At 36.8% G+C, this 19,616-nt stretch overlaps 2 protein-coding genes across 8 annotated transcripts; both read left to right on the top strand.

The window, feature by feature from the left end:
* Window positions 1–1,541: 1,541 nt before the first annotated feature.
* Window positions 1,542–8,654, top strand: LOC102696754 (high-affinity choline transporter 1-like). 3 transcript variants are annotated; one of them, XM_069190109.1, is made up of 9 exons: window positions 1,543–1,748; window positions 2,981–3,180; window positions 3,344–3,457; window positions 3,938–4,093; window positions 4,557–4,705; window positions 6,480–6,623; window positions 6,924–7,077; window positions 7,316–7,533; window positions 7,635–8,654. In XM_069190109.1, the coding sequence occupies exons 2-9, from the start codon at window positions 2,997–2,999 to the stop codon at window positions 8,169–8,171; spliced, it is 1,656 nt and encodes a 551-aa protein (XP_069046210.1). In that variant the 5' UTR covers window positions 1,543–1,748; window positions 2,981–2,996; the 3' UTR covers window positions 8,172–8,654. The 3 variants fall into 3 exon arrangements, with proteins under 3 accessions (XP_069046212.1, XP_069046210.1, XP_069046211.1); XM_069190111.1 differs by lacking the exon at window positions 6,924–7,077 and having other exon boundaries at window positions 1,542–1,748; window positions 7,396–7,533; XM_069190110.1 differs by lacking the exon at window positions 3,938–4,093.
* Window positions 8,655–8,835: 181 nt separating this feature from the next.
* On the top strand, window positions 8,836–16,791 carry LOC102688433 (high affinity choline transporter 1-like). 5 transcript variants are annotated; one of them, XM_015341160.2, is made up of 10 exons: window positions 8,836–9,014; window positions 9,890–10,022; window positions 10,543–10,743; window positions 10,918–11,031; window positions 12,195–12,350; window positions 13,877–14,025; window positions 14,548–14,748; window positions 14,883–15,036; window positions 15,325–15,542; window positions 15,764–16,791. In XM_015341160.2, exons 3-10 carry the CDS (start codon window positions 10,560–10,562, stop codon window positions 16,307–16,309), a joined length of 1,722 nt encoding a protein of 573 aa, XP_015196646.1. In that variant the 5' UTR covers window positions 8,836–9,014; window positions 9,890–10,022; window positions 10,543–10,559; the 3' UTR covers window positions 16,310–16,791. The 5 variants fall into 5 exon arrangements, with proteins under 5 accessions (XP_015196646.1, XP_015196645.1, XP_015196647.1 ...); XM_015341159.2 differs by lacking the exon at window positions 8,836–9,014 and adding an exon at window positions 9,040–9,358; XM_015341161.2 differs by lacking the exon at window positions 8,836–9,014 and adding an exon at window positions 9,041–9,358 and having other exon boundaries at window positions 14,548–14,727.
* Window positions 16,792–19,616: the final 2,825 nt, after the last annotated feature.

Below are 19,616 nucleotides of genomic sequence, written 5' to 3'. Positions count from 1 at the left end.
GTCCTTTTCACTGCGTTTCTGTTTTTGGGATCCAGAAATTCCTCTTTTAGGAACAGATTTGTGTCTGTTTTTAATTTTTCTTAATTCACACCAAGAGATAAAGATTTCTCCCCAACCTTCATTTAATTTAATTGCACATTCTTCTAGTGTAAAATAATTCAGTCTCACTGCAAACTTGTAAGTGCACGATGATAAGTATGTGGAAAATGTAATTTTACACTTTCACCTTTTCACCTTTGTGAAGTAAATCACTCATCTCACACTAAATGTTTGAGTTTATGTTTGAGTTAAATGTTTGAGACTATTTTGTCCTCTATATGACATACAGTATATGTAGTCCACAGGGAAGCTTTCAGGTCATATGTAAAAATATGTCTATAAGAATGATTTACTGGTAAGTATTACATGTTACAAGTAAGTATTTGAAGGATTATTTTATATTTGAGCTTTTCATATTTATTATACCAAAGAAAATCGTTTAAAAAATGCCATCGAAAAACATAATAAATTATATATTTTGGTAATAAACAGTAGAAATCTAGCTTTCTCATGGCAATAAAGACAGAACTATCCATGCTAAGATGGGGAAAAGAGGTGGCGTCCAAGGAATAGCTCCAGACCTGCAATGTCTTCATTGTCTTCTTCTCCTTCAACCGGACTGGCACTGATTCTACTGGAGATCTTCCACAAGGAAGACAGCTTGTGAAGCAACTTGACAGCTTGGGTGTGGAAAAAATAGAAAAAAACTGAGTCTGAGCACACTTCTCCTGCCTGCTTTGCAAACAACTGTCTCACAATGCCATTTCATGTTTATCAGAGGAAATATTCATTATAAATGTCTTCAGGGAGCCTTGGCATGAAACAGACGTGATAATAAACTTTATTTTATATAGTGCCTTTAAAAGTAGCTTCTCAAAGTGTTTTACAGGAAAGGTAAAAAAACCATGAAGGACAGAAGATAAAAAATTAGCATAATAAACTGCCTTTTAATCTCCTCAGGGTAGGTGACTTTCTGACATCCTTCGGGGTGCCATTCGAAAGCTAAGAGGCATAACAAGAGAGGGCCCTGTCAACCAAACCCAAGACCACAATCAGATGAACAAGGCTTGTGAGGGGTGTAGGTAAATAATACCTTTTGAGATCTCAATTCTTCTTCTTCCCATGTGTTGGTAAAGCCTGTCAGCTAGAGAAAACTATCACAAAATGGGTTAAGACTCATATATTATACATTCATTTAACATACTGTTATACAAAAACAATTAGTTCAATACAGGTTCAGATGGTAAGTGAGAGATGTTTCAATACAAGTGGGATCAAGAACAGACACGTCTCACCAGGCAGTGAAAAGTGTACCTTAACTGATACAGGACACTTATTTATTTTTAACATTCTTCTGAACAACTGCTGAGGATTGACAAAGTACAGTTCGTAGCAAATCGCACTGAAGTCCTGGCATCAATATTGTAATGGATTCGGGTTCTTGGGCTTGTGCCCTTACTGCTCCCGCCCAAGTTAGTCCTTCACTACATGGACGCGAAGCCGGGTCTCATGTGTCGCTCAACAAGGGTCTTGCTGGCTGAGCTGATGAAGACCTTCCTCCGCCCGGGCGGCCAACATCCCTGTTATGCGCAGGGGCATATTCGTTACACTATTAATAAATATAATTTATATGGTTCCTAAATGACGCATCCCAAACGGTTTGGTTGAAGAGTTTGTTTCTCTCCTGTATTCTAACCCGCGTCCACAAGGTAGGTTTGACTGTAGCGTTTTTAAATTCAAGATTTTTTTCAGTTAAGATAAAGCAAGATTAGCAGTAACCAATGCACCTACAGTACCCGTACATGCATTTGAAGTATAATATATTTAATTTTAATTATTTGAATTTAAAGTAGTGTTTGAAGTGTTAAATATTCCGATTTAAGAACACTTATCGGTCTGATCGTGACTTTACCTTTGTACTGCTAATCATGGGCGATTATTTTTAAACTGATATAGAAATGTGAAACAAACATGAAATGCAAAACGAGTATTGATAATGTCATAGGAGATGGTTACCTATTTTTATTTAGTCACTATTTTATTGTTGGGATGCGTCAAGCGTTAATCTATCAATTTAACACAGGTGTAGGGGTCTTGCGTTCAGACTCAGCGAACTTTAAAAACCCATTTTGATTGAAGCCTGATAACCACCGTGCAGTATATTTCTGTTCCTTGAAAAAGGTAGCTGTCAGACGTACTGTAATCTTCAACAGCTAGAGAAAATGCTCAGACACACCAGTGTGTCCGAACCACTGCAGGACGGATATTCAAATTGAACGAGATCAACGTCAGGTGTTAATCTTGTTTGAGAGATTGACGATTTTAAACTCTTTGCAGTTGTTGTACACTACTACATTGTGAAACCTTCGATTATGATCTGGCACCAGTATAAGAGTGCTCTCAATAACTACATTGCTACTCCTGACGGTGCTGCTTGCAAGTACTTGTCTAGTATTTACTTGCTACCATACTAGACTCTTCTTATATACTGTACTTTAACTGTAGGTTATAGTTATACAGATAATTATGGATATACTTTATATATTTTTTTATATTTATTTATAATGCACACAACATGCACAACCCAATGTACTGTATTGACATACCTGTAATAAATTAATTACTGTTCCTTTGCCCAAACGTACACAAATTAGATAAATCAGGTTTATTAAACAAAACCTTGTTAGATCTACTTTTAACAGCGGATATCCAAGGGTTTATAAATGAAAAAAAAAAATATATGAAAGGAACTAACACCCCACTATTACAAAAAAATGAATGATAACACCTGTCTCTCATGGTGACATACTGGAAAAAAATCAGGTAGTTACATTATGAACGAAATATACAGTACCTGCATCGTTTTTTCACACTTCTTGAGGATCTGTATGACAAACTGTGTTGTTTATATATTTTTTGTTTTCTTTTGTGCATTTCTCAGGAATCTGCAGGATAAGATGTCTGTCAATATCCCTGGCCTGATAGCTGTCATTGTGTTTTACATAGTCATCCTTGTTACTGGAATCTGGGCTTCTAGAAAGTCCAGAAAGGAAGAAAAGAAGTGCACAGGGAACAGGAGTGAAGTCACTATGGTTGGAGGTCGCAATATTCATGTTTTCATTGGGATTTTTACCATGACTGGTAAGATGCCCAGATGTGTTCATGTGCCTGTAACACACTGGAACACATTCTAAGAAGGTGAATTTGAGGAAGATTCTGTTCTTCTCCTACAAGGGCCCAAAATGTTTCCTCAGTGAATGAAGATTTAACAATTAACAGCAGTGTTTTTTTTGTATGTTTTCAGCCACGTGGGTTGGAGGAGGCTATATCATAGGGACAGCAGAAGCAGTTTATGTTCCTACACAGGGCTTGATCTGGGCACTGGGACCTCTGGCATATGTGATCAACTTTGTTGTTGGTGAGTAAATGTCCCATTAGTGGAGAAGACAGCAGCTTTATGGCTCTATATCAGGGCCATCAGTTATCCAAGAGATCACAATCGATCAGATTTTATAAACCCTAAATCTGTCGATCATTTATTGTATTGAAGCAGGCAATTGTTCGGCGAATTAGTGTAAAGGTCATTTGATATGTAACTACTAAAACTCTGTTCTGTTCAAGGACAACCTGACTTAACAGAACCTATTCATTTACTTAATTAATTTTCTAAATTGATCAAAACTCGAAAGTATGCCAAGTCTTCACAAATTGATGAGTTAACAGTGATCTATAAGACTTACTGGATGGTGGCTCTTTAGGACCAGGGTTGGACACCTTGTACTACTGTATACTCTCAGCGAAATACCTTACACAATATGAGTGATAAAGTGAAAGAGATTGTCACATTAAATGTATGCCTTTACACCATAAAACATTTCAGTACCACTTTTCAAATTAGGTGGGATTTTCTTTGCCAAGCCAATGAGATCCAAACAGTATGTGACAATGATGGATCCATTTCAACAAAAATATGGAAACACAGTCACAAGTTTTCTTATAATACCTGCTTTCATTGGAGATTTATTATGGGTGGCTTGCGTTCTAAGCGCTTTAGGTAAGTAAAAGCACAACTTCTCTTTGTAAACAAAAGAATTTGTTATTTTTATATATAATATTAAAAATACAACTAAAAGCACTTCATAACATGTAAAATACAGTTATGAATGAAAACACGCGTGGTTTCCATTCAGCTGTCTCTTAAGTTCTCCTTTTCAACAATGTAAGACACTAGTCGTCAACACAATTGTTAAAGAGCATTATTTCAAAGCAGTTAGATGAAAAAGCCAATAAAAGGGCTGTTATTCTGCAAGAATGAGAAATCAAAATAATTGTCGCAGTCTTAACATAATGAGGACAATTTATTTTTCTTTGGCTTCAACAATGCAGTTTTGCACATAGTGTAGTCAGAATACCCAGACGGCTGTTTGCCAGAGGTAGCCTTTTTTATCTGAGAAGCAATGACAATTAACATTTTTTCATATGTGTCATGGGCATTTTGTTTTAAAAAACTGTTACAGGAGGAACAATGAGTGTTATACTGGACATATCTTCCATTCACTCAATCCTAATCTCGGCTTTGGTGGCCATAGTATATACACTGTTGGGAGGCCTGTACTCAGTAGCATACACAGATGTAATTCAGCTAACTACCATGCTGATCAGTCTGGTAAGTGAACACTATTTCTTTCTTATAATGTTTTATATGCATGTGGTGCAATTCTAGTGCGAAGACACTTTTATTTAGGAAATGCAAATTATACTTTAATACTGTGCTTTTACGTATTGATAGTATTTCTACAAACAACGCAATGAGCATGATGGATCAAAGTTATGTAGAATTCACAAGAAGAGCCCGGAGTTACCATCTTTAATGGCAGGCTATCAAATTGTCTTTGTGAGTTTTTATACAGTAATGAAGCCTTTATATGGTACCACAGTCTTCCGTTAATCCGTCTATCCACCCATTTTCTAACTGCTACATCACATTCAGGGTCACAGGAGAGCAAGAGCCCATCTTGGCAAATAATGGCCAAAAGGGATGCCAGTTAATTGCAGGGCACACACACACACACACTAGCAACAGGGCCAATTCCTTTCAGAAGCCAGTTAACCAACCTGTATGTCCTCGGACTGTGGGAGGAAAGCTACAGTATGTGAACCAGGGAGAACATTCAAACTCCATGCAGATAGCACCCCAGGTCCAGAATTGAACCTAGGGACCCAGTGCTGCAAGGCTCTGCTAGCCACAGAGAAACTGCTGTCCATTTCCATGAATACCACAAGTCCAGAGTGACACAAAGGGATATCCATAATAAAGATTAAGAAGTTTGTTACTACAAAAAGCAACAGCAAGTAATATTTGATCAAAGTACCAGTTCAGTAGTTTGAATTTGTGCTTTTACCTCTTACCTTTATTTCAGACATACCATTTTGGTAGATTCTGAGATCCAATAAAATTGTCTAAAAACTACCTAGTACTACAGGAAAAGCTGAAAAGTTGTGACGTGACTTTGATTGTTTACATAGCTAAGCAAGTCTCTTTAACAACTGCACAAGCCTTCAACACTCTTAGGCAGAATTCCATTGAATTGAGATTCTGTATTTGAAATTTCCACTGAGACGGTTTAATACCTTATAAAACTTTTTAATGGTTTAATACTTTGTGTTATAGATTTGACCAGAAAAGATCTAAATCCTGACAATTCTGGCTTTACTGTGGCTGCTGTCAGCCCCTGTTTACTTGTTTCAACAGCTGATGATGTTGTAGATATGCAGGGTAATTTTGGAAACCATGGTTTCTTGGCACAATCTAGTGACTTGTGTCTCTAGTGACACACTTGGAGCAAGGTGATGTGTTAGGAAAGCCAAGAGGTGAGGAAAATAACCAAAGTCTAAAGAGTCTGTTAGAGGTCTACTGTAGCTAACTTTGATACATGGAATTGTGGAAATCTGAAAGAAGCTACATACTGAAGAAACATTGGTGGAGCCAATCTGTATCAAGAAACAGACGAACAAGATCCTCAAAGTGGTTAACTACTAAAATCCAAATGAGCTAGGTAACACACAAGAACAAGAATGGACAGTCATGCTGTTTTCCAGAATGCATAGATCACAGAAAAATACTGTAGCAACATTGGTGGAGCTGTTTAGATTATAAAGAGATTATAAACTCTGCTTCTCACTGTGCCACAGTAACGTTTATGTACAGTATGTAATATGGACTTTGTACATTATTAATTCAGTATCTGTGCAACACTAAGAAAAAAAGGACTTGCATTTTGCTTTTCACAAAAATATTTTTGTAGGATAATAAATGCACTGCAGCAGACAGTATTTCTAGCAAAAAATCTACCAGTGTATCTTTATGATAATTATAAATAAATACATAAATTAATTAAAAATCCTGACTCCTTCAAAGGTTTGTGCTCTTTTAATCACAGGGGCTTTGTATCCCATTTGTAATGAAGAATCCAGCATCCACAGATATCAGATTTACAGCCGTTCATGAACTATTTCAAGCTCCCTGGATTGGGAAATTAGAGCTGAGTGATGCGGGCAAATGGATAGATGATCTTCTGATTTTTGTAAGTTTTATGCCATGAGAAACTCACCTACCAAAGCCTCTATGTCAATATTAGTCATAAATGCCATTGACAATTGTAAATCTAAATAATGTCCTGTAAAGAGGGCCTTGTATCTTACTTTTAATTATTTTCCCTATAAATATTAGTAAATGGTGTGTTGTAAAACCAGTTTTTGAGTTATGGTGTAATCTTCTGCTTGTTTCAGACAAAGTATTATGCTATAGTTTGTAGTTTCCATTACAGTGTAGCTGGCATGCTGACCTGTTTTGTTGTCTTTTTAATATTTCATATTAACTTCAGGCTCTAGGAGGAGTTTGCTATCAAGCGTTCTACCAGAGAGTGCTGTCTGCTGCATCTCCCTGCCAAGCCCAAGTTACATGCTTTTCTGCAGCCATCTTTTCTGTCATCTTGGCTGTCCCCTCTGTGCTTATTGGAGCCACAGCAGTGTCAACGGGTGTGTTACACACCTGCATTTTTAATTTTAATTCCATTCCTGTATTTGTTATATGTTATAAGCACTATTATACAAGCCTTCCGTACTAGTTAAATGAACAGTCAATACATTTGAACTACAGTATTGTGAATAAACATTTGTCTTTAGTATTATGTTTTAAAGTAGCAGCAATGTTTTTTATACATGTTAGAACTCATTGTAAAAATACCTCTGGCCTCATTTTACGGCTCTGTTTCAGACTGGAACCAGACGAGCTATGGCTTACCCACACCATTTGAGAGAGGTGAAGCCGCTAAGATTCTCCCCATCTCGCTGCAGCACCTCTGTCCACCCTTCATCTCCATCGCTGGTATCGGTGCCATCGCAGCAGCGGTGATGTCTTCTGTGGACTCTGCCATGCTGTCTTCTGCCTCCCTGTTCGCACGAAACATCTACAAGAACATCTTGAGAAAAACGGTGAGCCTTGTTACCTGCGATAAACATAAGGACAGTTTATATTGCTGTCACACATAAGTATTTTACTCATTTGTTTTGTTGTTTCAATGTTATACCTCCAGGCTTCTGACAACGAAGTGGTGTGGGTGGTGAGAGTTTCTGTGCTCGTCGTTGGGTTGTGCGGAACAGGCCTCGCCGTCACAGCGGACACGGTCTATGGATTCTGGCTGATAAGTGGAGATGTGATTTACACTGTGCTTTTCTCTCAGCTCATCTGTGTTCTGTATTTCCCCAGTACTAATAGTTATGGTGCTGCTGCAGGCTTTGTTGTGGGCGCAGTGCTAAGGTTATTAGGAGGGGAGCCCGTACTCGGCATCCCACCAGTGATTTATTTCCCTTACTGTAGACTCATTGACGGGGTCTATGTCCAATATTTTCCATTCAAAACTCTGGTAATGCTGCTTTCTTTAATTACCATCATGCTTGGTTCCTTCCTGGCATCAGTGCTGTTCAACAGAGGTCTTCTTCCAGAAAGGTGGGACGTATTTCAAGTCAAAAAGCACAATGATAAAATTCTCAGAAGATCACACTATGAGGAAACGTGTTTAGATGATACACTAGCAGTTAATGAGGACTCACCTGTTGAAAAGGAATCCTAGAAGACTTGTACAATATATATACTGAGAACTATTAGGAATGCAACTAATGAGGGATGGAACCAATAGCATGTAATGTCAGTTTATACAGTACTTTAAGACTGACATGATTTATTTCTTCAGTCTAAATTAAACAAAAACCCTATGGATTATGGTAATTACTTAAATATTGAGTGTTCTGTTATGGTTGTTAATGTATTCATAAACCAACCGTTAATAGCAGGATATATGAAGTTCAGTTTCTTGCAGCAGTCCAAACTAGATTATCAAAATGTATAGATTATCAGAATGTCAAAATGTGTATCTTTTAAAATGTGTTATCCAAATTATTTTTGTGTTGGTGTTTGATGGTGTAGGACTCTGGAGCAAGTCAGTATTTCTAGCATGCATTTGGTTTTCCTATTCGGTGTAAGGAAATGTGAATTTTTTGGAAAACAAATGTACTGAGGGAAATTAAAAATGTAAGAAATACTACTGGTTAAAATACTCATTTGTGGTGTTTTTAATGCTTCCTAGTGTCTATCATATTGAGTTTCTTTCACTGTCTTTCTGTTTTTTGGCATCCATAAATTCCTTTTCTATTAACTGAATTTTGATTGTCTTTTTAATTGCTTAATTCCAGATTAGGAAACCAGCAGGGGTCTCTGTTCATTAGAAGTTAATTTCTCTCCAACCTTCATTCAGTATCATTGCACCGTCTTCTACCATAAAATAATTTAGTCTTAGCTGAAAATTTGTGGGCACTAGATGGATTAAGCAGAGTACAGAATGTGAGAGTAAAGAACATTTGGATTTACAGTTTTCTGTTTCCCAACTTCATGAGAAATATCTCATCTGGCACTGATTGTAAGTGTATGTTGGTTTAACTACAAAGTTTAAAGATTCACAGGTTATGTGATATACTTTATCCAAGGTGGGTAGCTGCGTCAGCATGGGTAGTTTGCAAAGGAACAAGTAATAGGTTTATTCCTTACTGAAAAGAGAAGAGAGAAAACACAACGTTTCGTTTGTGATGCCTTATTCGGGAACGAGGGCTTCACAGCCAAAACATTGTGTTTTCTCTTTTCTCTTTTCAGCATGGAATAAACCTATTACTTGTTCCACCATAGTATATCTAAGGTTAGAAATATTCTGTGCAAAACAGATCAGAGGAAATCCATGAACAGAAAATAGTTTGTGGTCTATGCAAGGTATAGTATAGCATTTTGCTTATGTTTTAAGAGATGTGTTGCTTTCTTAATGAAGTTCTTTTTGTTTTCTAGAAGTATTTCTGAAAATGTAGCACATTTTATTGTTCTGTGTGTGAGTAATGAATTTACACGCATTTGGCTACATAAAACAGATGTTTTCTGATGATAGGGAACTTACTGAAAATTAATTGGATCCTTGTAATATTTGAATAAATCCTTTAGAAGACATTCACTTGTAGTGGAGAGGTTAATACTTCTGATAGGAGAGTTTGAGGTTTTGAAATGAACATTGTGCAGTAAGAGGACTTAAGAAGCCAATATGATTTTAATTCATAAATGCACGACAGTAAAAACAAAAAGCTTACAACCTTTGAACCAGTTGCTGTAGTAATGCAGTCTTCTGAGCCAAAAAAAAACCCATTTAATTACACTATAGCTGTTCCAGAGCCGATTAATGCTGACTGTTGAAAAAATCTTTCATTGTGAGAGGAATAGTTTGGATAATTTGCTAATGCTCATTGTGTTTTCTAGGAGCAACTTTTGCTAAATATAATTAACCTCCTTACGCCCTGCCAAAACTGAACCAGAAGTAAGAATACTTACCGAAAAGCTCAAGGTATTGTGCGGTTGCTTTTCTTTCTGAAGAAAGACCACCAGATATTTGGTAAGACTCTTCTTTTGATTATTTTCATATCCTGTGAAAGGAGTTATACCATCAAATGAGATAAGATATACAGTATATTTTTTATTGTTTAGAACAAACCAGTAATGGATACTGACAAAAAGGTTTGGGTATTATTGTGTTTGTTATTGAATAAGAGACCAGAAATGTTAATTGTCCTAATGATCCTAGCAAACGCTTTACTTCACAATACATTCATTTTCATAAACATGGGAGCAGAGCAGTCTTACGGTATGACATGGTATGATCATTTCAGTGACATATATTGTTTCCCTACATGAAAATGTATCCTTTAGTTTTTATCCTTCATCACGTTTTATTTGCATTAGTATGTTTCAGTGCATAGTACTTCTTAGTAGGACATACTGTATTCAGTTTATATATATTTAAGTTTTAAAGGTCTTGGATGTGAAAGTCAGTGACATCAAATTGATAATTACCTTAACCGTCCATGTAGCCAAATGAGGCTTGTAAATTAACAGCAGTCTTTCTACATTCACAGAGCTCCACTGTGTAGCAATGAGTGTCAATATCCCTGGTTTGGTGTCTGTGATCATATTTTATGTGGTGATTCTGGCCACTGGCATCTGGGCTTCAAGAAAGTCCAAGAGAGAAGAGAAGAAATGCACAGGAAATAAAAGCGAAGTCACCATGGTTGGTGGCCGAAACTTGAATGTTTGTGTTAGCATTTTCACAATGACCGGTAAGATTTACAGACTTGGTACTTTTTACATGTATTATCAGTAATAGATGAGAATTAGAATTGCTATCCAGACTGCCCCCTATCAAACTCCCTGATTGAGCTGACGCAACAATTATCTTATTAAAGTCAAACAAGAGTACTGTAGTTAAATGTGTTTTTGTTTGTCTGTTTTAGCAACATGGGTTGGAGGCGGCTTCATCCTGGGGACAGCTGAGATTGTCTATCTCCCATCACAGGGCCTGGCTTGGTCTGTTGGGCTGGTTGGATACTCCCTGAGTTTGATAGTGGGTGAGAAATAATTGTTCACTTATTGACTTAAAATGTCTTACGAAAAATATGATTCAATAGATTCGATTGAAAGAAAATATGAATTACTGGTTTTAAATGGAAATGACAACTGAGTTAGAGGAAGAGTGAATTGACAATACCAAAAAGAAGGAAAGCTGTGACTGATACTGAGCATCAGATGAAAAGTATCATTCAATGTGCTTTATGCTTTCAAGACTTTAGAAAAATACAGCATATGATTGTTGGAGATTGAGCCAGAGCACTGACGCTTGTTGTCTGGGATGCTCACAATCAGCAGTGTCTAACCTAGTAAAGCATTGTGTCTTATCACAGGTCATCAATAATAGTCCACATTCTGGAAGATCATGAGTCACAACACCAAGATAGATAGGGTGGTTCAAGTGTGATGGTCTGGGCAGAAGAATCTTGTCTGGACTCCACATGTTAGGGGTGAAGACACCCTGTCTGTATGGTGCCTCACTACCTGTGGGTTTAACCTCAGGCAGTATTACTGCAGGACAAAACTTGTCCTTCTGCTGTTCATTTAATAATGGCTTTTTTTGCAACACAAGAATGTGTACTTCATTTATCACCGATATACAGCTTGGATTCTTTGCAGTGGTGGCAATGCACAGTAGAAGCCTATGTCTTCCACAACAGACCCACTATTGGAAGAACCCTGTTGATGAGATATTAATTGGCATAATCAATTTTATGTCTGTTCAATTACATTGTCAGTGCACCTCCTACTACAGAGTGTCATTTTCCTGAAAACTTTGAGAGTTTGTTGCATTTATAAATGATACATTTTCTTTGATCTACACTATAATAAAAGACACTTTCAGATGACAGTGGGTTTATTGCTTGCAAAATGAGCTTGCGAATATGCTGATACTTAATTTCTTTTAGCTATTAAGAATAAATGTTTCTTCACCCAGCTTAATAAATGACAGATCCTGAGGTCTCTATAAAGTTGCTGATAACAGTAAAAGTAAAAAAATATGGTTGTTCATGAGCCAGTAACCTTTATTCATAAATTAGTCAACATATGGTTTATAATACAATCTAAGTCTTTCTAGTCCTGCAAACCACAGGTCATGCTAATACAGTGTACAACTAGAAATATCTGCTTGTAATATAAACTATGAATGTTTCTTATCCAGGTGGAATTTTCTTTACCAAACCAGTGAGAGGAAAGAATTATATCACTATAATGGACCCATTCCAACTAAAGTATGGGAACAAACTGACAAGTATACTCTTTATTCCTGCATTGCTGGCAGACATATTCTGGGTAGCCTGTGTTTTGGCTGCTTTAGGTGGGTACATTTAGAGAATTTTAACATTACAGTCTCTTGTACCAGGTTGGCTGAAGCAATATGCCACTATGTGTGTTTTCTCAATCCATATAAGAGAGGTATTGCAACATGCTTACCTACACAATTGCTGAGACAAAGAAATAATGTCAAAGAAACAGTACTTAACCTCAATATATTTATCACGAAATGTATGAATTCTTTGCAGAGCACTTTCTTTTAATTCACATTTTTCTCTGTTGCCCAGCTCTCTTCAAATAATTAAAAAACAATCTTTTGAACTTGAGAGCATTAGTTAATTGCTAGAATGAAAAAAATTATAAAGGTCATGTCCTATTAGTTTTGTAACCATTTGTGACACCGCAAAGCTGTTTAATGGCAAGGCTTAAAAAGTAATCCCATTGTATTCAATAGGTGACTTCAGGTTACAAAGTGTCTAGGATTTTATTACGGACGTCCTCAGTTAGAGTTGTCAGAATTGATTGAAACTGCGCAACACAGACACTGAACTTGTATTCAAGTAATATTCAAGTGGAATTATTGTTCTTAATTGAAAATTTAGTCCCAATACTTTTTTTGTGTGAATATCTGGGCTTAAGAAACTCACCTTAGATTTAAAAGTAAAAGTAAAGTGCTGCAATGTATAGTAATGCACCTTTATAACCATATACAGTATTATGCAGGATCTTTGCAATGACCAGCAGAACAACTTTTGAAGCAGAGTCATGGGCTCATTAACATTTTCTTGTGAAGTAATTTTGAAAGTGCATTATTGTCTACTATTTGCAATTTAAAGAGTCATCTCAGGGAGGCATTAACATGTACCCTTTAACAACACCAAGATTAATTATTTCATTACTGTCTTTATTACTATATCTTTCGAGTACAGCAAATCTCACATTACTATATGGTAACCCTCAAAGGGTTCTTTGTTTTTGTTTTATGTTGAAATTGAAAGGTAAAAATTAGTTTTCAACACTAAAACACAGATATTCCAGATGTACAGCACCTCAAAATGCACTAGTGGAGATGGGACACTATTGGCTCTGCTTCATTTCAGAAGACTGTTGCTGCTGCTGTGTGTTTTAGCCAGTCAGCTAGTTCTGTGCAGTGTTTATGGTGACTGAAGCTTTAGTGAAACATGATCTGCAAGAGTAAAGGCAGGAATTGCATTACAAGTCCAGGCTCCCTGGATTTCGTATTGCAAGAGGTCACAGACCTCTACAGATACTCTTGCAATGGGGAGTTGTTTTGCATGTTGCCTCTGCCTTTGAACCCTTGTTACCACAGTCACACCCAAAGTCTTGATTTTGAAGTGTCAAAGAGTGAAAAATACATCTCATTAACCTCACACATAAGCACGACTGTGCTTTTCCATATAACCATATTATAAGGATCAGAGTGAGACAACTATTTGTTCTATTGTTGACTGTAATACTTTTAAGAAACGTGGTTTATAAACCTGCTATAATATGTGGCAATTTGCTGTTTATTATAACATCTAATATTTTTAATTAAATATATTCCAGGAGGAACCATGAGTGTTATATTGGATATATCATCTTATTACTCTGTCATCATCTCAGCTGGTGTAGCTATATTATACACTCTACTAGGAGGCCTATACTCTGTAGCATACACTGATGTAATCCAGCTCATCTTCATGCTTTTTAGTCTGGTAAGTAAAGGCTCATCTGACATTATTTTGGATTATCTGGAAAAGTACACACAGTAAAACTTTAGAGTACCAGACAATAGTAAGCACAGCCCATAGGTTTGTAGGCACACGAGTCACTGCCTTGAACTATCACATTAGGGTGATTGTACTTGCATATTGTGAATGTAAGAGAAGTACAATTCTAATTAAGGTATGAATTTTATCATTTAAAAAACACTTTCTGTCCTCCCTGCAATCAGTGGGTCATGTTATACTGTATGATGATAAATTGAAGTTTACTCAGATGCACCAGTGACACAACCAGTCTCTATGTAGTGGTAATCCTAGAATGAGCAGTGATAGTGATCTTTTTTAGAAGCATATGCTAATGTACTGTAATCAGTCCTTCTGGACAAATTATCTAAGTAAATCTAACTACACAGGGTGATAACAAGTAATTTAAAAAATGTATTGTATGTTTTTGGAGAGGGTGTCATCTTAAGTCTCTGCTTTGTTGAACTTGTTTCTTCTTACCAATTCCAGTGGCTTTGTGTCCCATTTACTCTTCTGAGCCCAGCATCTACTGACATTGCATACACAGCAGTGAATGAACTCTACCAGTCTCCCTGGATAGGGAAAATTGAGCCGACAGAATTGGGGAGATGGCTGGATGATGTTTTGCTCGTGGTAATGTCAGATAGACAGATGAATCATCCATTCCAAGTGATTATATACTCTATTGGTGTGAGAATTCTTGATTGTCTTGATTTTGTTACCTATAAAATAAGATGTTTACCTTGTCAGTGCAAAGTTTAGCTTGTTTTTCCAAGCCCATTAATATAGTTACTCAATCGCTGACAGTTTCAATTCTTTTCCAGACTTTGGGAGGAATATGTTATCAAGCCTTTTATCAAAGGATCTTGGCAGTAGCTTCTACCACTCAGGCACAGGTCACATGCTATGTTGGATCAATCTTCTGCTTTGTCTTGGGAATTCCTTCTGTGATTATTGGGGCTGTAGCAGCTTCAACAGGTCAGAAATCCTTTTTTGCTTGTTATGTCTTGATACAAATTAATTAGAACATTAGAACTAAATTTACTTTCTGAATAAAAAAGAAACTGTCATCTTTTAATTAAGGTTAGACATTTTATTAATAATTGATAATGTAAACCCTATATAGACTGAATGACACTTGTGCTTTATGGTATGATCTCAGGGTAATAAAACTAGACACGCTGATGGAGTCAATAGTGTGAATTACTCAGGTTCTTCTTGAGAGCAATGCAAGTTTCTTACGGTATCACTCTTTTGCTGTTTCAGACTGGAACCAGACCAGTTATGGTTTGCCCACGCCATATGAGCGAGAACAAGCTGGTATGATTCTGCCCATTACCCTGCAGCATCTCTGTCCTTCCTACATTTCCATCGCAGGCATTGGGGCTATTGCTGCAGCAGTGATGTCATCCATAGACTCGGCCTTGCTTTCCTCTGCCTCCCTGTTTGCACGAAACATCTATAAGAACATCTTGAGAAAAAAAGTGAGGAACAGTTAAATAGATATGATTAGCAAGTAACATTTTATAAAATTACTGTAGTAACTTAAAACACTCCATCTAGAGTTCACACCATTCACACCATTCCAATGATGTTCCATTTTGTTGCTGACGTATAACTTGTTTTATTCATAGAAGTGTTCCGTTTAAGTATTATAGATTATTGTTGATCTCATGCTAAAAATATCTTCTCCTCCCCTTTACAGGCATCTGAAAACGAAATAATGTGGGTGGTGAAGTTTTCAGTTCTTCTTTTTGGGTCAATTGGAATGAGTCTGGCAATGACAACCAACTCTGTCTTTGTGTTTTGGCTGCTCAGCGGAGATATGATGTATACTGTGGTTTGTGCCCAGGTTCTCTGCGTTCTCTTTGTCCCTAAGTCAAATGGTTATGGTGCCTGCGTGGGATTTGTGTTGGGACTGACACTGAGGTGCCTAGCTGGGGAACCCATCATGAACATTGCCCCTGTAATTCACTTCCCTGGCTGCAGGCTTGTGGATGGCGTCTATGTGCAGTATTTCCCCTTTAAAACCGTCTCCATGCTGATCTCCTTTTTCAGCATTGTGATAGTTTCCCACCTGGCATCCTTTCTGTTTAACAAAGGGCTCCTAAAGGAAAAGTGGGATATCTTTAATGTCAAGGAAAAGAGCAGCATCACTCTGAAAGATGTGGCGCTGAATGAATTAACAGAAGAGAGCATTCTTCACAATTGTCAACATTCTCCCATCATCTGTAAAGAATGCTCTGCTTGAGTTAGAATACACCGATAATGCACACTTCTTAATGGAAGACAAAGATAATACATCACGTTTATGTCTACATACAGTACAGTAGGTCACTACTAGTTCATAAAAAATGTTTTGAAGGTTCCAGCATTTTGATTGAAAAATGTTGTAGCAGACCATCTGTAGTAAGAATAGTAGTTTCAGATGATCTGTCACAAGAGGTTCTTAAGGCCTCTATTGTCTATATACAGTATGTGTAAGTTTACAAGTGGTGCATTTATTGTATAATTAGTTAATTGGTGAAGGGCTGAGAGCCACATTTTCCAAAGGGGTTAGAGTTAGGGTTAAAGGGACTCATAGTGGTAGGTGATATTGGGTTGTTGTTTTGTGGGTACAGAGGTCCTTTGTGATTTTCATGTGCTCATGCCTCACCAGCCTACTGTTTACACAGAAGCCTGGCACAAATATCTAACACTTTATAATACTGAAAATAAAAAGTACAGAAATGACTTCTCTTTCTTTGATCAAGATTTTTCTGAAAACCAGTGGATGTGTCCAAATGATACGGATTTTAAAAAAACGGATTAAAATCTGTATGAGAGATGAAACAATAGTTGTAATCATTATTCAAATGGTGCAGTTCCTCCAGCTACCGAGTAGAGTTGATCTGAGCATTGAAGATATATATTTTTATAACTGCTTGTAGTAAATTTCAGAATTGTGTTTTGATAAACTGAACTTGAAGAATCTCTAACTGGGTTTCCATGCGCACTAGTTTTCTAATACTTGGCATTCAGAATATGGTATGCATTGTTGTAAGCATAGTCACAATAAGATGAAAAACATTCCTGATGTACAACGCAGTAACTTCTCTGAAGCATTCCAAATGTATCTTGTATAAAGGTATCAGTTGTTCAAGCAATTTCATGACTGATACTAACATGACAACGTTCTTTGAAATGGAGACATTCCAGTATGCCCTGACAGTGAAGCAAGTCAAGTAGGCTGTTCCTCTTTACTGGAAAGCAGTTTGTGTTCAAATTATTGTTTTAAACCAGTGCAACATGGCTTGTTGAACCCAGAATAGGTGGGCTGAAAACAGAAACATTCTGTCTGGATCATTTTGAACATTTGGATGTGGCTGTTTGACATGATGCTCAGAGCATTTGCTTCCTATTTCTCACTTACAGCACATGTGTGCTCAAATATGAAGAGATTTGGTGTTTTCTACCATTCCTGGCTTGGTTGGATATGCATTCTTACTTTTTCCAATTATACATTATTTAATAAATCCACCCAGCCATTTTCTAACCTCTTCGTCCAATTCAGGGTAGTGGATATATAATATACTGTATAGAATTTACTGATGGTTAGCTTTATTCAGATTATCATAAATAAGCTGTCTGCCCTGTGATGGACTTGTTAACTTGTGCCATTGCTTGCTAGGATGGACTCCACATAAGCAAACCTGAATTGAAAGAAACAGTAGATGGATAAATAAGCAGTCATTCAGCATCATTGCTTGGAAGACACTTGAGCCTGAAAGCTGTCTAGAAGAACTTGTGGTATTCACTGGGTAGTGACTGTTCATTAACAGTGAATCTGAAAGATGGGTGGCTGGAGTTTTAGGTTTCAACTGCATGTGCTGCAAGAAGAGCTGGCAGAAGAATTCTTCATGTAGGAAATTAATATGAGTTTAAAGAGTTTAATGAATGATAGATCATGGGGTCTTTCAGTAAATTCAGCACACAGCAGTAGTTAAAAAATAACACATTACATTGCTTTTAACAGGGACAGTTATCTTGTTCTCAGATTAACCATTTTATAATAAATTAAACTACATACAGTATATTGCAAAGTTTCTTCTAACCATGCAGCCACAAAAGCTGCTGTAATACAGCAAAACAATTTGTTTTTCTATCCATCATTTTATTAATTACAAATGCCAGGTGAATTACCAGGTGAAGTTTACTTTATTAAACAATCCATCCATCCATTTTCTAATTGCTCCTTCCAATCCAGGGTCATGAGATGCCGGAGTCTATCCCAGCAAGAAATGGGCACAAGGCAGGATACACCCTGGACAGGACACCAGTCCATCGCAGGACAGACAAACAGATACAGACATGCATACACTCACACCTATGGCCACTTTTCCCAGCCAATTATCGTACAAGTATGTTTTTGCACTGTCGGAGGAAACCCAAGTGAACATACTGTACAAACTCCACACAGATAGAGTTTGGAACTGGAACTGACCTCAGGGCCCCAGCGCAGTGAGGCAGCAATGCTTTTACCATTAACTAAACCAGTGACTCAAAAAATACCATATGATGTATCTATTCCAGACAAAACAAGGGAATTTTGTTGTGTTCATACAAAAATACAAAAATGTAATTATACAGTGTATAATTTCTCAAATATCTCATGACTGTTCATTTGTCACTGATGAAACAGCACATTGACACCATTAACTTTACATATTAACAATGAAAGCTTTACCGTAACTACGTTTTGCATTACTTTCTCCCATTTAATCACAATTCTCAGCAAGAACTTTAAAAACCTTTTGATACTGAATGTATGAATTACTGCAAAACTAAAAAAGAAAAAAGTTATGACCAATTATGACAAATGTTTTACTCACAAGGTTTAAAGTTTGCTTTTGTCATATTTATAGTTCCCTATTTACTGTTGTAAGAGCACAGGGTGCAGTAACCAATAAGGCTGTGGTAAGGCTGTGAGATTATTTTTAAATGTTTTTATTCTCAGGACTATTCTTCTTCTCTAAAGCTCTGACCTAAAGGTTATTTTTAAGGTTTTGGACATACTGTACAGTACAATGAAAAACTAACATTCTTAATTGTTAAAATTGCATTTGGTAAGAAACTACTCATTTGCACCATTAAGCACACAAAGAGTACTTTATTTTAAAAATCATTGCTTGATTGCCTCTGTTAATGTTTATAAGATATTGAATACAAAAGATACCAAAAGCCCTGTTGTGGCACTTTAATTATGTTATGACGTAATCTACTAGGACCTTGTACTGTTTACTAATGTGATCTTAATCCAATCCAATTTACTTTTGTGCTTTTTAGTCTGGTACTGTATACCAAGGCTCTGTAGGTAGTACTTAAGAGTAATCTGGGGGGGTTCAACATTGCTTGCTCAAATACAACAAGAAAAAAAATGTCTGATACAATTTTATGATTTTGCTTAGCACCCTACAGCACCTCAGTCCTTCTGCGCAGCTATAAGAAAATTTTACGGAAAAAAATCAGAAGTGGCGAAATAACAATAACAAAAATAATCCGAAAGGGGAAACCAGAAA

The sequence above is a fragment of the Lepisosteus oculatus genome, chromosome 5, assembly GCF_040954835.1.
Source record: "Lepisosteus oculatus isolate fLepOcu1 chromosome 5, fLepOcu1.hap2, whole genome shotgun sequence".
Classification (NCBI taxonomy): Eukaryota; Metazoa; Chordata; class Actinopteri; order Semionotiformes; family Lepisosteidae; genus Lepisosteus; species Lepisosteus oculatus.
The sequence above is the reverse complement of the archived record's forward strand: the minus strand, read 5'-3'. Positions and strand labels throughout refer to the sequence as shown.